General features: G+C 42.1%; 1 protein-coding gene across 2 annotated transcripts in view; it reads right to left on the bottom strand.

Moving 5' to 3' along the window:
* LOC109984174 (receptor tyrosine-protein kinase erbB-4) overlaps window positions 1-22,979 on the bottom strand; it is a 222,756-nt gene that overhangs the window by 70,487 nt on the left and 129,290 nt on the right. For both annotated transcript variants that reach the window (XM_065951976.1, XM_065951978.1), the window contains exons 3-4: window positions 18,975-19,161; window positions 796-930 (exon numbers count right to left, since the gene is read on the bottom strand). In XM_065951976.1, coding sequence (XP_065808048.1) covers window positions 796-930; window positions 18,975-19,161 — 322 coding nt within the window. The remainder of the gene's footprint in view (window positions 1-795; window positions 931-18,974; window positions 19,162-22,979) is intronic.

Below are 22,979 nucleotides of genomic sequence, written 5' to 3'. Positions count from 1 at the left end.
AACTTTTTTTTTTTTAGACAAACCAACTTTGCATGATGTTTGACCCCTTGCTAAGAAACCGAGTCAAGCTTATGAATAATTTGCCTTGCTCTCGCTGTAGGAAAAGATTGGTCATATTGCCTTTTCATCACAGAAACTTTCAACACTTCACCCCGATCTTTTATGTCTTTGCTCGCAGTTTGGCGCCTCAGCTGTCCCTATTGTTCACCCTGACATGTTTTGATACTGAGGGTCTTCAGAAACTTCTGCGCCTCTCTAAAAATGAGCAATAGACTCATCCAAAGATCTGCAGAAAAGTTTGGAGAGAGCCTGTCTTGAGCAGCCAGTTCTTCTGACACAGAATGTCCGCTGGATAGCGACGCCTGTTATGTCCAAAGCAGAGGGAACTGAGGGACCGCAGAGGAGGGGGACGCAGGGGGGAAGTGGGCAGCTTCAAACCAGCTGTCAGCTTCACTGAGATTTAAAAAGAGCACAGCGGACAGCAGCTCCATGGGCCTCGCTGCAGAGCCGCGACCATACCACTACAATAGAAAGGTTCACACGCTGATCTAACACTTTGTGATTTCGCTTCCAAATGACCGCCAGGCAAACAGAGTGAATAAAAAGGGATGGGGCATGACTGCTGCTGGTGGGGTGTGTGTGTGTTTGTGTGTGTGTGTGTGTGTGTGTGTGTGTGTGTGTGTGTATATACAGTGCATTGGCATGTGGTTTGCTGTCACATTTCGGAGAAAGGCTAAGAAAAAGTTTGATTTTCATCCAAAGATACTGGTCCCACTGGTTTTCATCCATACTCACATCCCAGGTTGCTGTTGTTGGATGGTACCACCAGCAGCTGCGCCTGGGGGTTCTTGATAATGTCACGCCAATGGATGTTGTCCGCGTGGCACAGGAATTTGTTCTCTTCAACATAAACCCCTCCATTCAGTATCTCTGGGGGGAAAAAAAAAAAAAAGGACAGGGACAGAAAGAAATGAGCACATAGCCATGGACAGATAGCACATGTATATGTTGGCAGAAAATCAATACTTCAAGGTTGAATCCAATCCTTTTTGTCTCAAAGTACCGTGCTGCATAAGGTGTTCTCTGAAGTGCATCTGAGTATGAAGATAAATGCTATTGACAAATGCACACGGTAATTCAATGCCAGGTCCAAAGGCAATGAGGTTTCATGAGGAAGTACCCCAGAAAAAAATATAAGTAAATGGATTTTACCAAGAAGACAAACAACCTCGCTTTTGGAGGAACTCTTAAATGTACGTCAGTATAAACTTCATAATTCAACAGTAAGTGTAATATAGCTTTGGAGAGTGAGCTAACTGTCACTGGGTGACATCAGATACTTGTTAAAACTTTAAGCAGAGGGATACTGTTCATAACTTAAGTGTTTTTTAAATAGAGGTTGGTGTAAAATCTCATACAGGGAATCCTGCTTAGCGTTAGAGCAAACGGGGAACAGCAGCATTAACGTCTGGCATCTTATTGGGTTCTATTTGTGTGTTAAATTTTGTATTATTCCATTATTATCTTTAAGGGCTAAAACGGACTCAGAGAAAATAAGGCACGGCAGCTCTCTTGACCTACGCTATCAAAACGAGAGCAGACAAATCAAAGACAAAGGCAGGCCTCTCATGCGGCATTAGCTTAATGGCGAAAATATGTTTCTTTTCAAGGACCAGTGCCCTTAACAGATGCCCGCGCGAGGAGTATGATAATAAATTCTAATCCCTCTCCCTGTTACTAATCCGGGTTTTGGATATGGACACAGAATGAAATGATGCCGCAGTAATCCTTCCCTACTCCCTAACTGTGACCCATGGCAGACGAGAAACAACAGCCCCCCCCCCCCCCCCCCCCCCATCAGCGTCTCTTTCTCTCTGGGACACCAAGTGACTGCATTATTTAACCTAGTTGAAGGATTTAGATACAATCATCCTGCATCCCCATCTACTTAAAAATAAGAAGTACAGACGGATTCCATGAAAGTACTTGTCATAATAAATTAAATTTAATATAAGAAAAGTAACAATGTGGTTGGGATCAGGGCTGGATTATCTCAAGGTAAAGAAGGGTATTATCTCCCCAGGCAGATTATTAACAGTGTATGAGTTATGCGGATGGTTCAGCAGACCAGCAGCACGCGCAGGAAGCTAATCATTACCATCCGACACCCTGATTAAGGAAGTGGGCCTTGGTGGAGACGGGGACATTTATTCAAAGCCCTCTTAGAGGTGACATGGCGCTCCGTCTGCCCGCTGAATGGCCTACAGCCGCAGCTTCATGTAATCATGTTCCCGTCACAATGGACGATTTATCAGCGGTTGCTCTACATTCATGAACCGGTGGGGGGGGAGAAGAGATAGGCTGTGCTTTATTCAAATAATTTGGTGAGCATACTGTCAGCATCCTTTTGTGTCATTTTAAAAATGCTAAAGACTCCACTAACACTTTTTTTCTTGGACAAATAAACAACTTAAGTAACATCCTGTATACACTAAGAAACAACAAAAGGTCAGCTGGGAACAAATAAGGAGTCAACACCACACGATTTTAACACCCACACTCTTACAAGAACCAGCAATTTTCATTTCAGTCAACAGAGTCTTGGCAAAGCTTGTTCAGTTTGGGAGAGACAAACATGTCTAAACATTTGATGATGGATCAGAGCTTTCCTTTTCCCAGCAATTAACTCCGACCACACCTGACTGGAAGAATGCACCAACTGTTTGTCTTTGGTTTCATTTTAAAGCTGGAAAAACAGGCTGTCAGGAACTCAAAAGCATAGAAGTATTTGAAGAAAATAAGAAGAGTTTTGTTCGAATATTGCAAAGAGACCTGACTTTGGTTTAAAAAGCTGTGGCTGTTGGAACTGGCTTTGTCAGAAAGGCACAAACCATTCACAGTTATTAGGAACGTGGTCATCATGTAACTGAAACAATTGGTACTACCAAGGCTAATGATATAACATTCAAATTCAAAGAGAAAAATGTTATTTTTGTGATACAAGGGAATCACTATGGGATACAATTATTGATAAGTAATCTTTCTTAGCCAGGTAGCTTTCTTATAAAGATATGAATTCTACGGGGGGCAATAGATTTACATTAAATCATGAGCGTAAGATTAATGGCTGTACCAATTTTTATGATGATCCATTCAATTTTGTGTCCAGAAACTTGACTCGAAAATGTCGAGGCATTAAGATGTCACAAAATTTGATTGGATATGCATCAGCTTCGACCTGCAAGATTTGTATTCCTTTACACAAATTTGATAAATGTACCAAATTTCAAACCATTAGAGCCGATAGTTTTTGAGACACTTAGGTCTTGACAACTCCAATATTGACCAAATTGTACTTTATCAAGAACACTTTCGTAAAAGAGTTTAAACCTTCAAATGAAACTAGTGGGAGTACTCCCACTCTCAGGTAACTAACTCAAAGAGTTTAGATTTTTGGAATTTGTCTGGCAGCAATCTAGCTGTACGATATTTTCACACAAATGGAATCCATGTCAAAAGTTTAAACTTGAAGCAATGCTAACGTAAGAACGCAGAGATTCCTTTTTACAGCTTTGGAGCAATGTTTCCTACATTTGAGTCTCTTAAGGGTTGACAGATATCCATTTTGTAATTTCATGGAGAGCCATCTTTCTGATCAGCCCGCCCACCACTGTCCCAAATGCTCTTTTAAGCGCCCGCGTCCAGATCCCCCCTGCTCGCTATAAGACAAATCACCATCTCTGCTGTCCGTCCAGTCATAGGGCTCTAACTCTCCCAGCGCGATGACAAGCCGCTATCGGGTGGTCATTCGTTTTGTGCGACAGCCTTGCGCCACCACCCACCCATCCTCCTCGCTCCACTCCCACCCCCCACCCCCCCTTGTTCTTCGATCTTTCCATCAGGATAGGAGATGTACAGCAGAACATCCACCCCCTCCACCATCCACAGTGCTGTGAATTACGATGTAGTCATAAAAGCCATTGTCCTGCATCAGAGGAAGGGGGAGTTGGGGGGGGGGGATAAAGAAGGCAGTATAAAAGAGGGAGGGAACTGAAATAGAGAGAAGAGGTCATTGCTAAGGCTAACAAAATTAATCACGTAAAAAAAAAAATAATAATTCCCAGACCTTTGTTATAAATAGACTACATGGAATTTTACGGGCACTGCTCCATAATCTGGATCTACTGTAATTCGTGTCAAAGCTTTTTGAGTTGCAGCTTGTAAAATACCTTTCCTGGAAAATAAATGTTGCTGAATGGCAAGTGGTGGGGTTACTGCAATTGCCTAACTAAAGACCTAACAATAGCCTCAAGTGACCTCCAGGGCTTTTTAAAGTCAAGAGAGCCCATTTGCAAACAGTATGTGGATTTGATGGAGATTACTTTGGGAGCAGACTTCATCGGGGGAAAGGAAAAATGCTGAATGCTGAACAAAGAAACACACAGAACACAGAAAATACAGGCCACTTGACTCCAAAACTATTCCACTCATTCTAATAGTTTCCAATTAGAACTTTGTAGAACAGAAGTAAAACGACTCAACAAATAAGAGCTTGTGTGGCGCCATGAAATATGATGAATTTACCCATTAAAGGGCAAAATACCCAGAACTTAATGACTTTACAGTTGAGGAAATATGATAATGTCGCGGAACGGGATGAGGAAGTAACCTTTTCACACCAATTGTAGAACATTTGTATTCTATGTGATGCTCTTGGAAGCCGAAAGAACAAACAGCATGACTAAGACTGGCTTTAATTTCTCAATCATTGACAAAAGAAGCATCAAAGAGTGCAAAGACAGAGTCAGAGTGCCCTGACAACAAACCCATGAGTGATTGTGTACACCTCTAAAAGAGATAACAGGATAAGAATATAGCAGGTAAGAGCAGAATTCAAATTCGGAGAGGTAATGTGGCACAGGGTTTCTTGGGATTATTTATTTGCATTGCCATCACACCCACTCAAAACAGAGAATAGGCCAATCAGTGCACAGATTGTTAAGGAAGTAAAAATGATCCCTGCGCCAGGCTGCCTTTGCGAGCCAATTAAGTTCATTTTACTGTCGTTCAGCGGAGCGAAGAGCCCCTATTTTGAAGTAGTTTCCAGGCAATGATGGCCCCAGCACCAATCAGCGGTCATAGCTCTACAGGGAGCCTACTGATGAGCTTTCATCAGCGCTGCTAGCCACTTGTCCCGCATCTCTTCCCCAGCCTAATTATGCTGATGAATAAGGCCGTAATAGTGATCCGTCCTCGACTGATGAGTCCATGAGTTTTCCGTTATTGTCTTGTCTCGGGGCCGGGTGTGTCACAGAGCACACAACTCAAGGGGGGGAGTGCGTCTGAGCCGTCCACTCTGCTCTTTTTTATTAGTATCATCTCTCCATCATCACCCTCCACCCCTCAGACCCACCCATCCCCTCCCTGCATTTCCTCACTCCAGCGATGGGCTGGCTTGCTGAGCACGGGGAACAGAGAAATCGAGATGATCACTCTTTCTTTCCACAGTCTGGTGACCCTTTTTCGCCCCTTTTTTCTTCTTTTTCAAGCAGAGAAAAGCCCTCAGAAGCACACGCAAACATAAAAAAAAAAAAAGACAGCGGACAAATAGAACATTTAGCCGAGTACCTCTAAAATTCTCAAGTGGACGTGCAAAGTGCTGCATAGACACAGAAAATCCCTATGATAAACATCCCCTGTCTGACAGCAAAAAGCATCTCGGAGCTCTGTTTCATCAGGTCGACAAAGCCGCGCATTTGTAGGCAGAGCTGGAGAGCTAAGCCGAGGCTTTACCCTCTTAAATGCCAATTAATCACTCGGTGCTTCAGAGAACAACGCAGAGAGCCCCAAGGGAAGCTGCTTGAATTTGTTTAGAATTTTAAAAAACGAGGTAGATTGCACCTTTTTCATAATAAACCAGCAAGATCAAAGATGGTGCTTTTAATGAGAAGTTATTTAAAAGTTCATCTTCTCTATACATGTGCTTCTCTATCCAAACTGAAGAAAGGCTTCTAGCTTTACTGCAACAAACCTCTGCAGGTCTAAAACTTAAAATGTTATAGTAGTAAGAGGCCATGTACAAACGCAACACTGTCTCTATTATTTACCAAATATTAGAAACATTCTTTGTAATCCATTGTTTGGTGCAAAATAGTCCGAACTTGAGCGTTTCACAAAAAGATCCTTACAAATGTTGTTGTCATATAGACATTTACAGGGCCATCAATAAGCTCCCTGGGGCCCAGCCACTGAGGGGGCCCGTAGAGGCCACCAAAAACGTTGAACACCCAAAGATGACAAAACCTTTATTTTTAACCCATGTTCCCACCATAGTACATATGCTAATGCTAACCCTCTCTCCTGAAAATGAAATCACTAATTTTTTTAATTTCACGAGCGTAAAGTCAAAATGTCTGAATTGCATCGTAGTGGGGCCAAAATTGAGAATCCAGTATCAAAAGCCTCTCATCCAGGTTAAACGCTAAACATGTTAGCTCGTTGAAGCATTTAGTGTGGAAAAAAAAAAAGTGTTTAGCATGACTTGTTTGGTATTGAAGGAATTTTTGCTAATGCTTATGCTAACCAGCTTTAGCATAAGACATTAATTTAATCTGAACAAACTTTACTTTTTAGTTTTTTTTTTTATTGCAGCCTGCTTGGAGAACCCAGAAGACCACATCAATATTTGAAGTCAGTCTTCATTAGAATATTTATGGTATGTGTTTAAGTTTGATCTGTGCTGTCATTTACATTCATCAGCTCCTGGTGCTCTGAAGTGGCCTGTGACAGTGCAGACAGCTGGCATGACAGAAGGTGCCGAAGTGGGGAACGAAACAAATCGCCTTCATTTTCTTGGAGCGCAACCTCTTCGGGGAACACCGTCAAACGATACAGCGACTGGGAGTGCGACTAATCTTCGAGACTGGAAAATAACGACTCACATGAGAGCCGATGAAGCAAAGTTGGAAAAATGGGCCGGTGTTTTGCCGTCCTGGGCAACATTTTCAATTCCCCTCAAATAATGTTGCGTTTAGGATAACCAGTGGAAGTAGTTTCTGTCCTTAGAGACAGTGAGTAGAAAATTGTGGATGTGAATTTAGAGGAAAAACAAAAAAAGCAGTCTTCCTCTAAGCCAACCAGCAACTGAATTGTGTTTTTTCACAGAGCACTTTGAACTTCAGACGCACATGTGAAGAAACGAGAGAGCACTGCAACAGGATCATTCAAACCAGCTGAACAATAAAGCACCCCAATGAACAATAGACTTCCCCACACAAATGTAAAAGTCTCTTTCATCTTATGACTGGAATGCCCACAATACGCTGTCTTGAATGAACTGTACTCTGGCGGAAAGAGAACAAAGAGACTGTTTTAAAAAGATGGAAGACAAGTGAGAGTGTTTGTGCAATTTGAGGGAATTCAGAGCACGGAGACAATGTTTGCCTGAATGGAAACCTAATTACTATACTGTAAGGTGCATGTTAGTGTGTGAGGGTCAGAGTGTGTGTGGTTGTGTTTGACCAAAATCAACCGACATGTAATTAAAATGAAGTTGTGGATTTCTCGTCCCAGCCGGTACAGTTAAAGAAAACACCCGTGGATTTGAGGTAAACACGACTAAAAAACAACCAAGATGGTTCCCACAGAAGATGACTCAGTGTGGAATTGTGAAACCCTCCAATGGTACAGTGCCTCCGAGTATGTTTACTCGAAGAGGGGTGAAAAAAAAAGGAAAAAAGAAATAACAGAGGCTGTTTGAGAAAGTAGCTGCTTAAGTGAAAACGACTCTTCAAATCCCATAAATAACTCTTAAGGTCTCCAGACGGCAAACAAAACGCCAGCAGATAAGTGGTGTGATAATGGAGACAGAAAATGGCAACTACTTTGCCTCGAGGTATGAAAAGAAAAGAATCAGCGCAAAATATGAAGAAGTCTGGACGGTTTTGGCGAGTGAACAGGTTTTCTTTCCTGTAGGGGGAACATCTTCCTCCTTGAGTTGCACGTTTTTTTATAAAGAGCTGCATTATTCACACGCCTAAAAAGCTGTCAAAGGTGTGTGCGCTGTGTTTTATAAACGATACAAACCGTACGAGCAAATCCACAGCGGCTCAGGGAGGCCTCTGACTCGAGGAGAACTTATCTGATCTTCACGGCGAGGCGGAGGTGGGTCTCCAGAGTCCCGTTTCCCCCCTTACTTCTCCATTATTAGCTCTGCCAGCCAAAGAGATATTGTGCTCGGTGACAAATGTGAGAGGAGCGCTAGGGCGCAGACAGTGCGGGGGAGGTCCCCTCCATTTACCCCCCCCCCCCCCCCCCCCTTTCTTCCTTCCCCTCCCCCCTCCCACGATCCAAAGCTGCTGCTGCCGTGTCCTCCCTGATAACCATAATTGTGTTTTAAAGCCCCTGATTAAATTTCGCAGTCTCGAATGATATTGTTTTGCGATGAATCCTTATGAAAAACGCTTCACATTAGGAGATTATGGAAGCTGCAGAGGTGCTGGAGGAGGTGGAGGCGGAGATGACACTACTGTTTTTCCACTTCTATAGCTTCAATTGATGCTAAATGAATCCCTGGCATCACTACTCTTCTTTTCCTTCTCCTCCACCAACTTTTGCTCTGCCCGTCTGTCACTTTTCTAGTCCGTCTCATAAAGACACACTTTCTTCTTTGGTGAAGTTCCAATGTCCAACGACAGAGTTACAGGTTATATCACAATCTCATATAGAAACTTACTCTTAAAGCCTCTTGAAACTAAAAATCTACTTTCTACTTCAGTAAATTGTAAATTAACTCGACTCGCGGCACTTTTCTAGTCTTTTGACCATGAAAAGGTTTGTCATATTTACATATTCATACCCTGATGGCAGAGGTGCCCATCAGTATTAACTAATCCCATTCAGATGCATTTTATTGGCTTTGCCACTCAGAAGCAATTTGGGCTTTGGGAAGTTTTTTTGTCCAAGGTCACGTCGACATGTGGACTGAACCGCCAACCTTCCAGTTGAGAGATGAGCCAAACTACCACTGAGCCACAGCCACGCAATGTAATCCATGCTTCGATCCAATCAAAGGAAGAGTCAAATGGCTGCTAATTGGCTGATTATATCAAGTATGAGAATCGTCATTGAACAAACAGGGGACTCTGCTAACATTAAAAGTTTACATGCTAAATGTCAACAATGGGACCAATTGGAATTGGTGTTTTTAGGACTAAATAAACTGTTGGGGGTGCAGCCAGGGTGATGCCAACTTAAACTTGATAAGCCACGCCCACACTCTTTAGAAACAGCCTAAATGGATTCTTAATGGGACTCTCAAGTTTCATATCTGCTATGCATTCTTTCCATTAAAGACGTCCTTTCAAGAGGCTTTTAGGAAGAAAAAAACTTTATAAAAGGTGAGAAAATTGTTCTGGGATGAATCTTTTCACTGCCATTACTTTGCAATCATATCTAAAGTTTCCCACTGGATTGGTACAGTACCTCAGGTGGGGGCCAGAATTTATTTTTATTTTTATTTTTTAGAGGTGACACAAAATGCAATCAGGGCGAATGAGAAGCCGGCAAATTCAATAATGGAAGCAAATGAAAATGGAACTGGAGACTCTGCACTTAAGGCGGGATGGGCTCATAGCCCTAATAAGCCCCGTCTTCTGTCACCGCTTCCCTGCATCTAAATTAACCAGAGGCCCTCCAATCAGCGCAGGCAAACAAAAGAGCCAGCCAAAGAGATGAGAGCGCTGCTGAATGCTAATCAAGGTAACAAACGGGCAGCAGTGGCCGTCAATGAGTAACACTAAAGTGGATTCATGTGTGGGTAGGGGGGGACAACTGGGGAATCTAGTAACTACTCAATTTAAGGAGTTTGTTAAGAAGTTACATTGAAATAAAGCTTAATAGCTAGTACTTACTATTTCACAGTTTGTTCAAATCTGAAGGTATAGTTGACATTTGGTTTAAAATGAGACACAATCAGAAGTTTACTTAAAGACCTGCTTCGACCAATTGGCCATATTTGTTAATGACCGCAAATAGATCCAGCTAATCACAAAAAGCAGGGGGAACAATGATAAACTCCATTGCAAATATAAGATTAGCTTGTGTGTCTTCTTCAAAGATATAAGTAATCTGATTCCCCATTAGCGCTTAGTTTCAATTTTGTTCTGTGGCCAATATTAGTGCTGCAACAAAGGGCACCTGCAACAGCCACAAAGTATTTTGGCCATTTGATACCAAGAAGAAATGTCTGTGAATTTCTTTTCAGGAACTCTTGAGCTACATTTTGGTCTTACATTTTTAGACTTGACTTGAGCCAAGTAAAGTGTTTTATGGACCAGTTATTCAACACAATGTAACGTCTTTGGGAAACCCCAAGAAGTAATTAGTTGACCTTAAGTCTTACACACTGTTCTTTTAAGTTTGGAAATTGGAAGTCAATTAAATCCACAAGCTCAAAAAACCCCAAATCTGCAAAAAAAAAAAAAGTACTTTCCACCAGTCATGAGTTTTTGGAGTTTCATACTGAGCTTTTAATAGGTCTCAGTGACCCACAGGTCAAGAAACTCACTCATCAAATAAATTGCCAGGTTCAGTCTCAAGGAAACAAACAAGCACAGAACTGCTGCCCCATGTTGTTTTTCTACAACAGCAGTGATAGGTTGTTTTACAGTGGACTTACCCTGACAGTCAGTCAGTCCACTGGCTGCTCTGTTATTGTGCTGCAAATAGTGTTTTGTTACAATTGCCCAAAACCAGACCATCAAACAAAAATGTAGAGGGGACTATGAATGGACCACTGGGGAGCCATCAAGACAGTAAAACTGCTGAGCTGCTTCGATCATAACTTGAAATGTAGCCTTTTATTAAATGTCCACTCATGGATCAAGAAACCGAAAAAAAAGAAGCTTCCTTCAGAGATTAAATGTGTGTGTGTGTGTGTGTGAGACACCTGTACTGCACAAGCAGCACACGTACATAGAGCTCGTCTAACAAGTTATTTTGTAATTTAAAATGGGCCTTATTACACATTTTCACAGAGCATAATACTTAAGAAGAGCCAGAAGCAGAGCTAACCCTCTGCATTAAAATTGACACCTACAATGGGCTAAATGGGCAATTTGTCATTTTCTGGCACAGAGCTCTAGCACTCATCTCTCCAGTTGGGTAATTTAAGCCACACGGACACGGGCACACACACAAGCAAATCAACTGTGACCAGCAAATTGCCTCCATCTGGTTCTACAGTGTATGTAGAGTGAGGTTCTCTGAGCCGGTCCTATGCCACTTCCTGACTCAACCTTTAGGCTTCTGTGCATGTTCAGATGCTCCAGACAGATTTATTTATCGGTGATATTTGTTTTGGCTGCGCTGACACTCTGATGGTTTAGCACTTGGGAGTTAAAGTTACATGACAGACCTCAAGAGGGGTACGAAATAAGACACCAGAACAATGTCTTCAATTGCACCAATTTCAATGTAAGTTGCCTGGGAGCCAAGACCCCAAAGCATACAATATTTTCCAGTGTCAGGAGGGTACGCCCCAATACTCCTCATGGTATGAATTTTAAAAAACGGCGGGAAACGTAATTGTCAACCAAAAACACCCTCTTCTTAGGTGGATTAAAACATTACAGGTTCAAAAATGGGGTTTAAGAGGTGATGAAGAGGTCTAACCCCCTCTGCCCCCATCAACCTTTTATACAAATAACTCGTCAGGAATATGGACACAACATAAATGTAATATGCCCTTTATAGGAGCAGAAAAGCATTGTTCAGAACATTCAGAGCAAGTTGAATTTGACAAGTGGAAGTGGTGCTTACCTCTCCCCCGAAATGTGAATTGCGCTCTTATGAGCATGTCTGATGACGTCACGGCTATTAAGTGGGAATATATTATGCAGGAATTCCTAGAACTGTTCAAATGAAATGCTGAGTCATTTTGCCTAACCAGACCACAATGTCCCCTCTTAAACAGAGTGAAGGAGTTTGAGCTTCTGTTGTATCTAAAGCAAGAGGATTAAAAGGTGTCTGCCTTTAAAGTCCCCGAACGAACGAGCACTGGACATGTTGAAAAGGTTTATGGTAATGGCAGACTTCTATTTGAACATCGGTGTAAGACATTGTTGTTGACATTATTAGAACTGCTGCGCATGTTTCAGGTTTATTTATTTATCACTATGCATTTCCCCTGTAGTCATGATTAGATATTTGAAACAGGACTGGGGAGTTGTTCATTCACAGAAGTTTGTGACAAAGTAGTCCAGAGAAGGGACTGTTTTTCTGCGCTACACTGTTCGGTGTAGCTTCGTTAGCCTGGGTCAGCCGACACTGACCTGCAGAACACAGAGTGTCAGCCATTGGATGTGAACCCTAACATCAAAGAATGGAGCACAGGGCAGCAGTCTCGCCGCCCTGGGGGACTATTACCATTCCATTAAAGATCATTTTGCCCTCTTTCCAGACGTGCCACAACCACTAATGGAGAGAACACCCTGAGCCCCTTGGGTCTTGTTGTCAGAGGGTTTGAAAATAAAAAACCTACCTCACAGCTGACAGATAAAACTGAGCACAGACAAGGCATTACACTGACTTCAAGTGTGAAAAAGAAAGGGAAAAGGGAAATAAAGAGATGACAGAAAACAATGTCCCATTGTGTGTTTGCTTTTCAATGAATGTCACCTTTTTAAACATTGAAATGTTGTTTTTTGTGTCTTCCATTTGGAAGGTTATTTTGGGTTATGTATTCTCGAAATGACATTGTGTCACTTACAGGAGAAAGACAATCCTATCATTGTCTGTTAAAAAGTAAAAAAAAAAAAGAAATTCATGGACTGAAATAATGTTGATGCAAGAGTACAACTGAGTGACAACCAAGAAACTTTCCAAAGCGAAGACAATACTTCCTGTGTCCTTAAAAGGAAGCACTCAATTTTTCTGTTAGGTTGTTGACTTAAAGCGCACTATCTTGGCTGTCAGTGAACTCTCATTGACATGCTTTATTATATTTTTCACTGTTGTAGTATCTGTATATGTAGGTTTTGCACAACCCGAGTATTTGACTTGAAATTTCACGTAATAGAAACGTCTGTGCAGATCAGTAGATTTCACTCCATTACATAAATCTGGAATGGTTTTTGTTTTCAAAAAGGAATGCGGGTGCTGTGGTGTTTCAACACTCCGAAAGAAAAAAAAAAAAAAAAAACGGGGAATAGATGAAAGAAAAAAAAAAAGAAAAAACTTTATTTCACAAGTAGACTGAAGGGCTCTCTCGCTTTGCACATCCACAGCTGCAGCATTTTCTGGACTAGCAAAGCAGTGTTTGAAGCTGGGAGATATGTTTTAATCATTTGCCGCCTTAATGATGACACTGCATTCATTATTAATGGGCCCCATCCCTCTACTCTCCCTCTTCTTCATAACAGTCCGGAGTCGGACTGGGTATTAGCATTAGCCGCTTTCGCTTCTATTTGATCTTGCTGTAATTACACCAGTTTTTGGAGATCAGGATAGGATAGTACTTTATTGATCCCAAGAGGGGAAATTTGGGATCACACCATAAGCCTTATGTTAAATAAAGTGCCCTTGGAAGTCATCTACAGACATTCCCAACACAATCACCATGGTTCCCTTTGCCTCCCTTTTCTGTTTCATCAGTAGGGATTTGCCCTTTTTTCCGCACAAATCTGCCAGTGGAATGTAAGAGTTGAATGCAAGGTGGAAGTAGTTGAGAATGGAGGCGAGCATGGATGCATTGAAAGGCAACATCAGTCAGGTGTCTTCATGCGGTGCTGCAGGAATCTCTTTTCAGGTGCGCGGCTCTTTTATCAAATAAGCAGAGGGTATAATATCTTTGATGTGCTGGATCTTTATACTCCCCACTGAAGGGATTTACTGTATGGATCGAATTCAGCCTTTATGACACTTTTGAATTGAACACTTGAGAAGTAAAGTTGGTTAACTCTCGGTAGGGAGAAGATCTCCCTTCCAAAGAGACTTTTTACATTCCTTGTTTCTAATAAAACTCAATATTTGCTTAAGACTATTGGTGCAGCTGAACAGAACCATTTTAAAACCATGCCTTTCTATACATATTGACACTGTCGAAGATAGCAGTGTGAGCAGATTACATATCTTTTGATTCCCTCTGATGATCACTCTGCAATTCTCCTTCCTCATGATGAAAAAATCCTCTTCATGTGTTTTGCTGATCCAGCTAAGCAGAGTGACTGTGGAAATGAGAAAGTGCTTAGAATGCTTGTGAAGCGCTAAAACAATAGTCATGCTCTAGAAATGAAGACGCACATGGGGTTAATTATAATGAAGTCTATTAATCAATCCCTCTCAGCAGCAGCAACTGCTGTTGGTAATTTGGCCTAAATGCATTCAAAAATACTCATGAAAAACGTCGCAATTAGCAAGACAGCCACGGTGAATTATTGGCTCTAAATTAGGGGAAGATTGGGTTGTTGCCAGGCTGGGAAGCCATGGCGGTGTCACGACAGTCCCGGAGAGCCTTAAGTAAGCATAATAGGTGAAAAAAGGCAAAGAGATCATAGGAAAAAAATAAAAGAGGGGATTCTTAACTTATTGCGCATGAGCATTAGGGGGGCACTGCTGCCAGATGGGAAGTTGGAGTCAGAGCTCTCTTTGGGGCACACTGAGCCATTTGGCACCAACCCAAATGGGTAATTTCACAGGGTAGAAAAAACACTGTCAGACGAAGATCACTAACAAAGCAAAACTTGAGCAAAGATAGGAAATGTAAACCATTTCATACATCAGCTCATCAGCTTTGAGAGGCGCATGGTGAGCAATATCATCATTGCAGCGCTGCATGGGGTAATTAGCGCTGCAGTGTCTAGCGAGGCATGTCCTGTGCACGCACACAGCTCGTGGCTGTTGACGCATGTGTTGTGTATATGTGTAAGATGTTATTAAGGTGTACAAGAGCTGCGGGGGCATTGCCGGGTGAGGCTGAACATGTCGATATCAGAGGGGGGTTTCTTTAACATAGATTGCTATAACACCGCTACTATAAAGGCAGCTGTGTGCATGCAGATTCCACGGCTAAATTGAATTCCACGCTTTCTGTTGGCTCCCACTGTGTAGTGAATCCACACAGGGATAGAGTTGCAGTGAAGCTGTTGTTTAATGTATTGTGTGCATGTGGGAAACGCCAGAGATATTCGCTCTCCGGCGGTGCGCACATACCTACATACAGAACATCCCCTCAGGAGATGGTGATAGGCTGGTGAATGAATTACAAATAAGTACATTTCATCATACAGGAATTTAAGCAAATGTGCTTGGGTAGCTTCATCGTTAGGAAGGCAGAATCATCCTTCTGGCTTAATTGTGAGCTTATTAAATTGAAAGAATTCTCTGTAAGTTCCTCTTTGTGCCAAGCAGAGGAGTGGAGGGAATCAAGAGGAACAGCACTGTTCCATATGCATGGTTGGATCGGGCTTAATTGCAGCATAGGGGCACACTGAGATCAGATGGTATGGACTAAAAGGCTGGCGATGTGAGGCACCCACCCTGAATATGTGCTAAAAGAGGAAATGTGTGGAGTGTCAGCCAGACAGGCAGGCAGGGGGCCGGTGGAGAGCTGGAATCACAGCGGTGAAGCTGAGGTAAATTCTGCCTCTGAGGATCAACACTGTCTCAAAAAGTTTCTTGAAATAAGAAGAGTTTGAAGTTGTAGATTATGCATTGTGGGCATAAATAATGCACGTACTACCTTACTGCAACCAGAAAGAATCTTTTGAAGATACTTATAGATCTTGTTTATGCAATCATTCCTTCGAGTAAAGAAAAACATCCTGTCTTTACAAAACGTGTACTTTTGATTTTGGCCTGTTGGTCATTCTATAAGGCATGGGAAAATTAGTTTAATGACTGTAACATGGGCTCATTTCTAGAAGCTTATGAAGGACACTGATTATGCAACACTGTCCCCTCAAAGGAAACAGAATACCTTTGAGGAAAGGTGAGAAAGTCAAGCCTAATGAAATCAAAGAAACGAGAGCGCTAAAAAGATCACCAAAAACTTTGGTTTATGATCGTACTTTGGTTGGCATCGGTTGTCAGAAAACAAAGCTCTCATTGGGAGTTTGAGGTGTAATAGGAACACACTAGTCATGATACAGCCATGGTGGAAACAAAACCCAAAGAAAAACAGAAAACCAGTTACCTATCATGCATCAGAGAGAGATAATGGTGCACTTAGGCCTCATTTTTACACACAAAGCTCGTCCCAGTGGAAGGCGCCCCTACTGCTTTACCAGCTTAGGGTGTCAGCATGCCCTTAAAACTCCCAGGAGTCCTTTATCATCATGTTCAGACTCCATAAAACGCAGCTTATTACACTAAATCTGTCATGTGCTTTAATATGGATCACCATTTGATCCCCCAGCATCAATCACAAAAACACAACGGCAAAGTCAATGGCATAAGAGCCCAAGATGAATTCCTGCTGTCCAACTTTCTCAACACTTATGGGGTTTTCTCTTTTAACGTATGGATGCCCAGGGTTTTATTATGCTTGCTGAACTTTCCTGTATTTGTGCTGTATTTGGGAAAAGTTGATGTCAGATCTGCAAGAGTGTATTACACTAATATTAATTTGCTTCCTCTTGGATAGATGTAGGATATATGGCAATGCCCACAGAAGAGCGGTGTAAAGCGGACGGATCGATGCCAGAGAAGAAGCCTCTGGCAAAATACAACAAAGGCGGAATACAGCAGAGGCGTCCTGGTGGCTTGGCAGTTTAGGACACACGCCACATGGTCAATCCATGGTGGGATTCAGCACAGTTGGGTACTACTCCTTGTTGCAAGCTCTGGCATGCTCTTCTGCAAAATCATGCCACAAAACTAATCTTAATGGTGGTACATGTAGCAGTTTTTGAATCATTATATGCCTAAGAAAAAAATTACTTCCGATACCTCTGTTTGAAGACATTCTCAGCAGAATTGGAGGCTTCTCAATAGCTCGTCTTTGTTTTTTGGCTGTACTTTGAGGAGATATGTCTTGGAAAGGATTTTCCCCTTTGGCCATCGTGAGATTCTCCAAAAGATTTAGCTCCATTCCTGCTGGAGGAACAGTACGCCTTTCCAGTGTTTCTGCCATGATGAAATCCAGGAATTTGTCTCCAAAATAAGACTGGATGAAAGACAATCAATTTGCCATGAGGAGATTTGTACATGGCATCATGTTTTCTGCTTCTCCATGGCATGTCTGCAAGGATTATCAACTACACCTCTGAAATTAAGCTAGGTGGAGGGATATCAGGACTCAAAGTCCAATCTAAGTCCAATTTAAACTTTGTCAAATGTACTTTGCTTAACCTATCACCACAATTGGACCAAAAACAAGACAAGTACCATGTAGAGACTCAAAAGGCTACATTTTCTACTTTATTAAAAATAGAACCTTTCAGGTATTCAAATATGCAAGGTGAATGGATACAAAATCATAATTGTTCAAATGAAAGCCCAACACAATCTTCGTCCTATCTTTTGTACTTAAACGAATCAATCCCAAATCTGACAAGATCCAAGACCATGAAAATGCCTTGAAGAATCCTTAAAAGGCATCACATTCTTTGGTTCAAGGTCTTGTCTGCAGGGAGTTAACAAACAGAACCTATACGATTGCAAAATATGGAAGTGGAAGGATACAACATGGTACTTATCCAAACTAAGTCCAATCTGCTGTTCATTGCTACGCTCAAAGTTCAAACATTCAACTCTTTCCCGGAGAGTTGGCACGGTCTCACACAGCCTTGGACAACATCATCTTTCTTGGCGATCTTTAATGACCTTCATCTCATATCCCAGCTTCTGTCTGTTCACCATCGTCATTCTAGACAGTATGGCATCAAATAGAGCAAGAAAAACAAATGCTGCAAAAGTGAAAGAGTGACCCTCAGACTGAACTCAACAGCTTCCACTCAGATTGTATGTGACAGCTGTCCCTCAGCCAGTGCTTCTACAGCGACGGCCTGCGTTTCTGTCCCGGAGCGATGGTAATGCCGTCGCCAAGACGGAAGGAAAAAAAAAGGCAGCACCTGACTCCTGATGTGCTGAAAAAAAGTGAACCTTTTAGCAGGCGGGCTGCCATTGCATCTGTGAGAATTAGATGCATGTCTTGTACAGCTAATGGTGCTATTTAAGGAGCAGTGAAAGGAGATGTGATTCAGTTGGAAGCTAGTAAAGCAGTTATTTTTAAAGATGATTTTCAAGCCTGTATCAGATGTTTGCCTCTATTTTTCTGACTGGATTTGGAAGGTCACACCATCTTTTGGGTAACTCCAAAATGGCAAAGATTAACTGATGCTGAGGTCATGACTCAACGATTGGATATTAAGATAGAGTTTACACAGACATGAGCTACCCTTTACAAATGAAATCCACTTCAGCTTTTGCCCTCTTAAAAGAAACAGAAAAGGGAAAAGCTATTACATAGAACACAACAGCTTCCAAAGACGACACCATGAAAGACGCCTGTTTTTGTGTGTAAACAGAAAATGTAATTAAATAGAAAACAGGACTTTTCACAGACATTTGATCCCTTTGTACAGCAAACCAGAAGATTAATTTGCCAGGGTAGTGGGTACATGACTTCAAAAGTTGAGCTCCAATTTTGTGACTTAATTAAAAAGGCCTTATTAAAGCTTTATATGTGGGTGTAACACAAGTCAAACATAAGCATTTATGGTGCGGGAAATGAAAATGTATCTGGCAGTATGCTGCAAAATGAAACCCCTCACTCTCAAAAAAAGTGCTATGAATGATGCACTGTGGGAGTTAAAAATGAGTCCTCCAATGGCTTACCAATATTGCTGTAACATATGTGATGTGCTGGTGTATACATGCTTTCAAAATATTCTTTATTAAACTTGTAAAAGTGCAACTGGCATGTGGATTATGCATTTCATTTAATATGTCAACACACACTCATTCATTCATACCTGTGAGGTTGCGTAGGCCAAGCTGCCTCAGGCCATAGTACCCGTCCCGCCTGTAGTTCAGGAAGATCGCCAAAGAGTAGTGATGCCCGTACAGTTTTGTGCCTCGGATGATCCGGAGATTCTCCAGGGGAAGGTAATCGAACTGGTTGAGAGCCACCAACACGTAGCCGGTCACTTCTCTGATTGACTGCATGGGGACAAAAAGAAACCAGCACATTTAATATACACTGTGAGGCTCACATTCAATGGTCAAAGGTTTCATTTAGTATCTTGTGAATGTTTACAATACCCAACTTAATACTTCAATAACAAGCCCAAGGCAACAGTGGCAAGAGAACGCTTCCTTTTGATTGGCATAACTCCAGAGGAACTGGACTCATGGGTGGAGTGCCATCTGCCTTGCAAATTGATTTGGATTATGGGTAAGGCAGATCGAACAATTCTGCTTTTCTCAGTGATCCACCAATACCATGGCAAATGCCAAAGTAAAAAATAGTATAACCTATTTGGTAGTTCCCAAAAAATTAAAAGGGTATAACCAAAGGGTATCATTTGATTCAGGAAACTAAGCCAAAAACTGCAGCAAGTGAACACACAATTGCCCATTCTGTAATTTACATATTTGCCTCCACTCTTAGTTTTCAGATACAAAATGCCTTTCTGCTGCCACTCCTGTCTCATGGAACACTGTCAAAGGCGGTAATTCATTCCTCTCCTTTTCCTGTGCACAGAGCATGTTATTTGCATTTTCAAATGTCAAGCTCATGAAAATTTGGACATACAGTCCAATGTGATTAAAATGTCAGCCCAATTGCAGACTGATTACATGTCTCCTGTGATTACAGCTGGTCTTTAAGGCTTGAAAATCCATGATACCGGGGAATGCGACACCGGTGGAGCCAGAAAACGGTCGCACCATTAAAACCAATCATTTCAATTCAAAATACAGCATGTATATAGCATGTTATATGTGGAAGATTTGACTTTATACATAAATGGCATTGGAACATTGGATCAGGTATGACAGAATTCTTCTTTGACTCAAAAAAGAAGAAGAATTTTGTGTCTTTTAAAGCGATAGTTCTTGGCTGTAGAGCCTGGTTGAGACACAAATAAACAGTCCTGAATGCCAGTTCAGTTGAACCTCTTAAAAACCACAAAAAATAATCAGACTGATTACCTCTGCACTTGACGAGGGGAAATTAATTCAACTGCAAAGTCAGGATGGAGGTTAGGGCCGAGGCTAGCTTTTGAATTTCTGAATATTTTTATCCTAATTCTGCAGCAGAGTGTTTTATCTTCATTGTGAGGTCATCCCTCGAAAAACCAAGGAAAAACTTTACGGAGTCAAAGGGCAACAATCATGATGACATGAAGAGATAATAGAAGAAAGCTGAGAAACAACTTCTTTTGGCTGGCAGCCCTTTCAATGGAGTTGGCAGCAGATCACTACAGCATCATATACAGATAATGAAACGTAGCTTATGTGCATGAATAAAACACAGCTTCTTGCCTTGTTGCAACAGCTCCATCTCTGTGGCAATGCAATATTCATCTGAGTCACTCAAACAACAGCCTGAGCTGACTTCTACACATGCAGAAAAACACTCACTTACACACATACAACAGCTGTTAAATGCCACACTAACACATTTTAACCACAGCCACTGACAAGCCAAATTAGAACACATTTATAAGTGGGGGGAACAGATCTGCTTTCAAGGTTCAGCACTGACACAAGAAGGCATTGTTTGCAGCAGTGAACAGATTTTATTCTTGTGGCTTCATCTTTTTTATTGTTGGGGAATCCATTTTTTTTTTCTTTTTTTTTTTCAGCAAACACATAAGTGAAAAAAAACCTGCTGTTCCTTAACTGTCCACTTGAGGCTGGCTGCAAAACCCAATTATACCCTTTCCAGTGTTTACAGCAGAAATAAACATGTTAACAGCATGGCTCAAAAAAATGGTTTTAGTCTAACTAGCATTAACGCTAACTAGGTTGCCTCTTACTACATAGTCGGAATATTCAATATGCGAAAATGTCATTATTTGGCGTCAAAACACCGCTTCTGAAACCAATGGGGGATGTCACTGCGACCAATTGAAACCTAACTTCTTCAGTTGCTCCTTCATCAAATTGTAACCTCTTAATCACAGCTATTTTAAATATCTGTAGCAGCAGGCCGCTAAAGAGACTCCCTAATGACCAGAGACAGGCGAGATGATTGGTTAGCAGGGAGGGAACAGAATGAGTAATGCAAGGTTGGATTGGCTACTGACCCCCTTTGGGACATTAGTCGAGACTGACAGTGAGAACCCAGCATGTGGAGTGCCTGCTTTTCAGGATAATAGCAAGTAGCCGAGATTAGCTTCTATATCGAGCGCTTGGCAAACACGCGCATCTGCCAGGTTGGCCTATTGTAGCAGTAACACAATGGGCAGGAAACAGACAGTGGAGGTGCTTATTAGCAAGATTACAATGTGTCAATCACCTGAGCAGAGAAAGAACAACATAATGAAAGAGCAGTAGACTCCATTGCAGCTGAGGCTTTGATTAGCATACTTATTGCAAAAAAGGACTGCTATTGTGAGGTACTTTACTGCCTGTCAAACCCCCCTTGCTGGAATCATTCTCTGTCAGATATGTAGGTTGAATTGGTTCTGTGTTTGCGAGAAAGTTGGCAACTTGCTCAACTTCAGTCAACTTGTGACTCAGCCTCAGCACCAAAAAAAAAAAACAGGCTCTCTTCTCCAGGGCGGGCTTCTTGATCCGACCCCGTAGTGAGAACTTGTGCCTTTAACTTGAATTCTGACCTTGTGTTTACAGCTGAGGGGCCGGGTAGCCTCTAAAGCTCGCCCCTCGCTATCCGCCGTAACCCTCGGGTGTCTGCCATGGGTTGCCATGACTCATTTGAGGGAAGGGTTTTTGCCCGACCCAGCTGTAGGCACGCACTGGGCTGCTGGCAGACTCAACAGTGCCTCCACTGTGCCCTCGTCTCCCTGGCAGCCTCCGGGACCCTCTGGCGCAAGCAAAGAAAAACTGTTTCCCTGTTGCCTAGCAACCGCAGGAAAGCCTTCCAGCGGGATCGAGTTAGAGCAAAGAGGGAGAGAGCACCAAGACGAAAGAAACCAAACCCAGACTTAAAGGATTTTTTGTTGTAATTTAACTAATTAAATTAAAGGATTACTTTCGCCCTTTCTTTGTCATTTTCTTTGGCTTTGACACTTTTAATTTCCTTCCGTTGCATATTTTATTTATTTCAAGAAAGCTTTCGAGATCAATATTTGCCTGTGTCGAAAGGAAGGCGACAAAGAGGAGCGAGGTCCAGAGGGGAAGCAAACACAAGCACCTGCATTTCCCCTCCTGCCACATCAGCCGCGCTCACACAAACACAGCAAGCCGAAGGACGCTACACCCGGAGAAGCGGCCCCCTTTTTTTTCGCTGCTGCCTTGAAGGTAATGTGTTGTGATGCTTAACAAGCTGGACGGATGAAATGATGCTTTACCACTTGTATCCTCTCTGAAAAGAAGAAAAAAAAAAAAAAAAAACGCCTTAACAAGGTGAGGGCAGGGCTAATATGCAGCGACAAGGTGCACGAACGCTGGACCGCTCGCAGACATCTCCTTCATCCTCCCATAAAATCAACCTCTCGCTCCCGAGTGTTGAGCATGATTCAAAAAGAGAACAAAGTGCGGAAATCTTTAAGACGTATGGCACAGGTCCAGGTCATTATTTTGCAATTTCGACTGCATCTTCTGATCCAAGCATGACTCCAAAGGATCAGAGTGTTCTTCTGTTTAGAAAGCCACAAAGGGTTTGTCAAGACTTTTTTTTTTTTTCTTTTTTTTTCTCCGTTACACACACAAACAGGCCCCCTTAGATATTCCAATAACCCCCACCTACGCGCAACAGAAAAACACAACCACAAGGCACAGACAAGACTCAGGTCAGATACCCATGATGCATTGCAAGTTGAACATTTCCTCTAGCGCTTTTCTCCATC

Source organism: Labrus bergylta, chromosome 24, assembly GCF_963930695.1.
Source record: "Labrus bergylta chromosome 24, fLabBer1.1, whole genome shotgun sequence".
NCBI lineage: Eukaryota > Metazoa > Chordata > Actinopteri > Labriformes > Labridae > Labrus > Labrus bergylta.
This window is presented reverse-complemented; position numbering and strand designations above follow the sequence as displayed.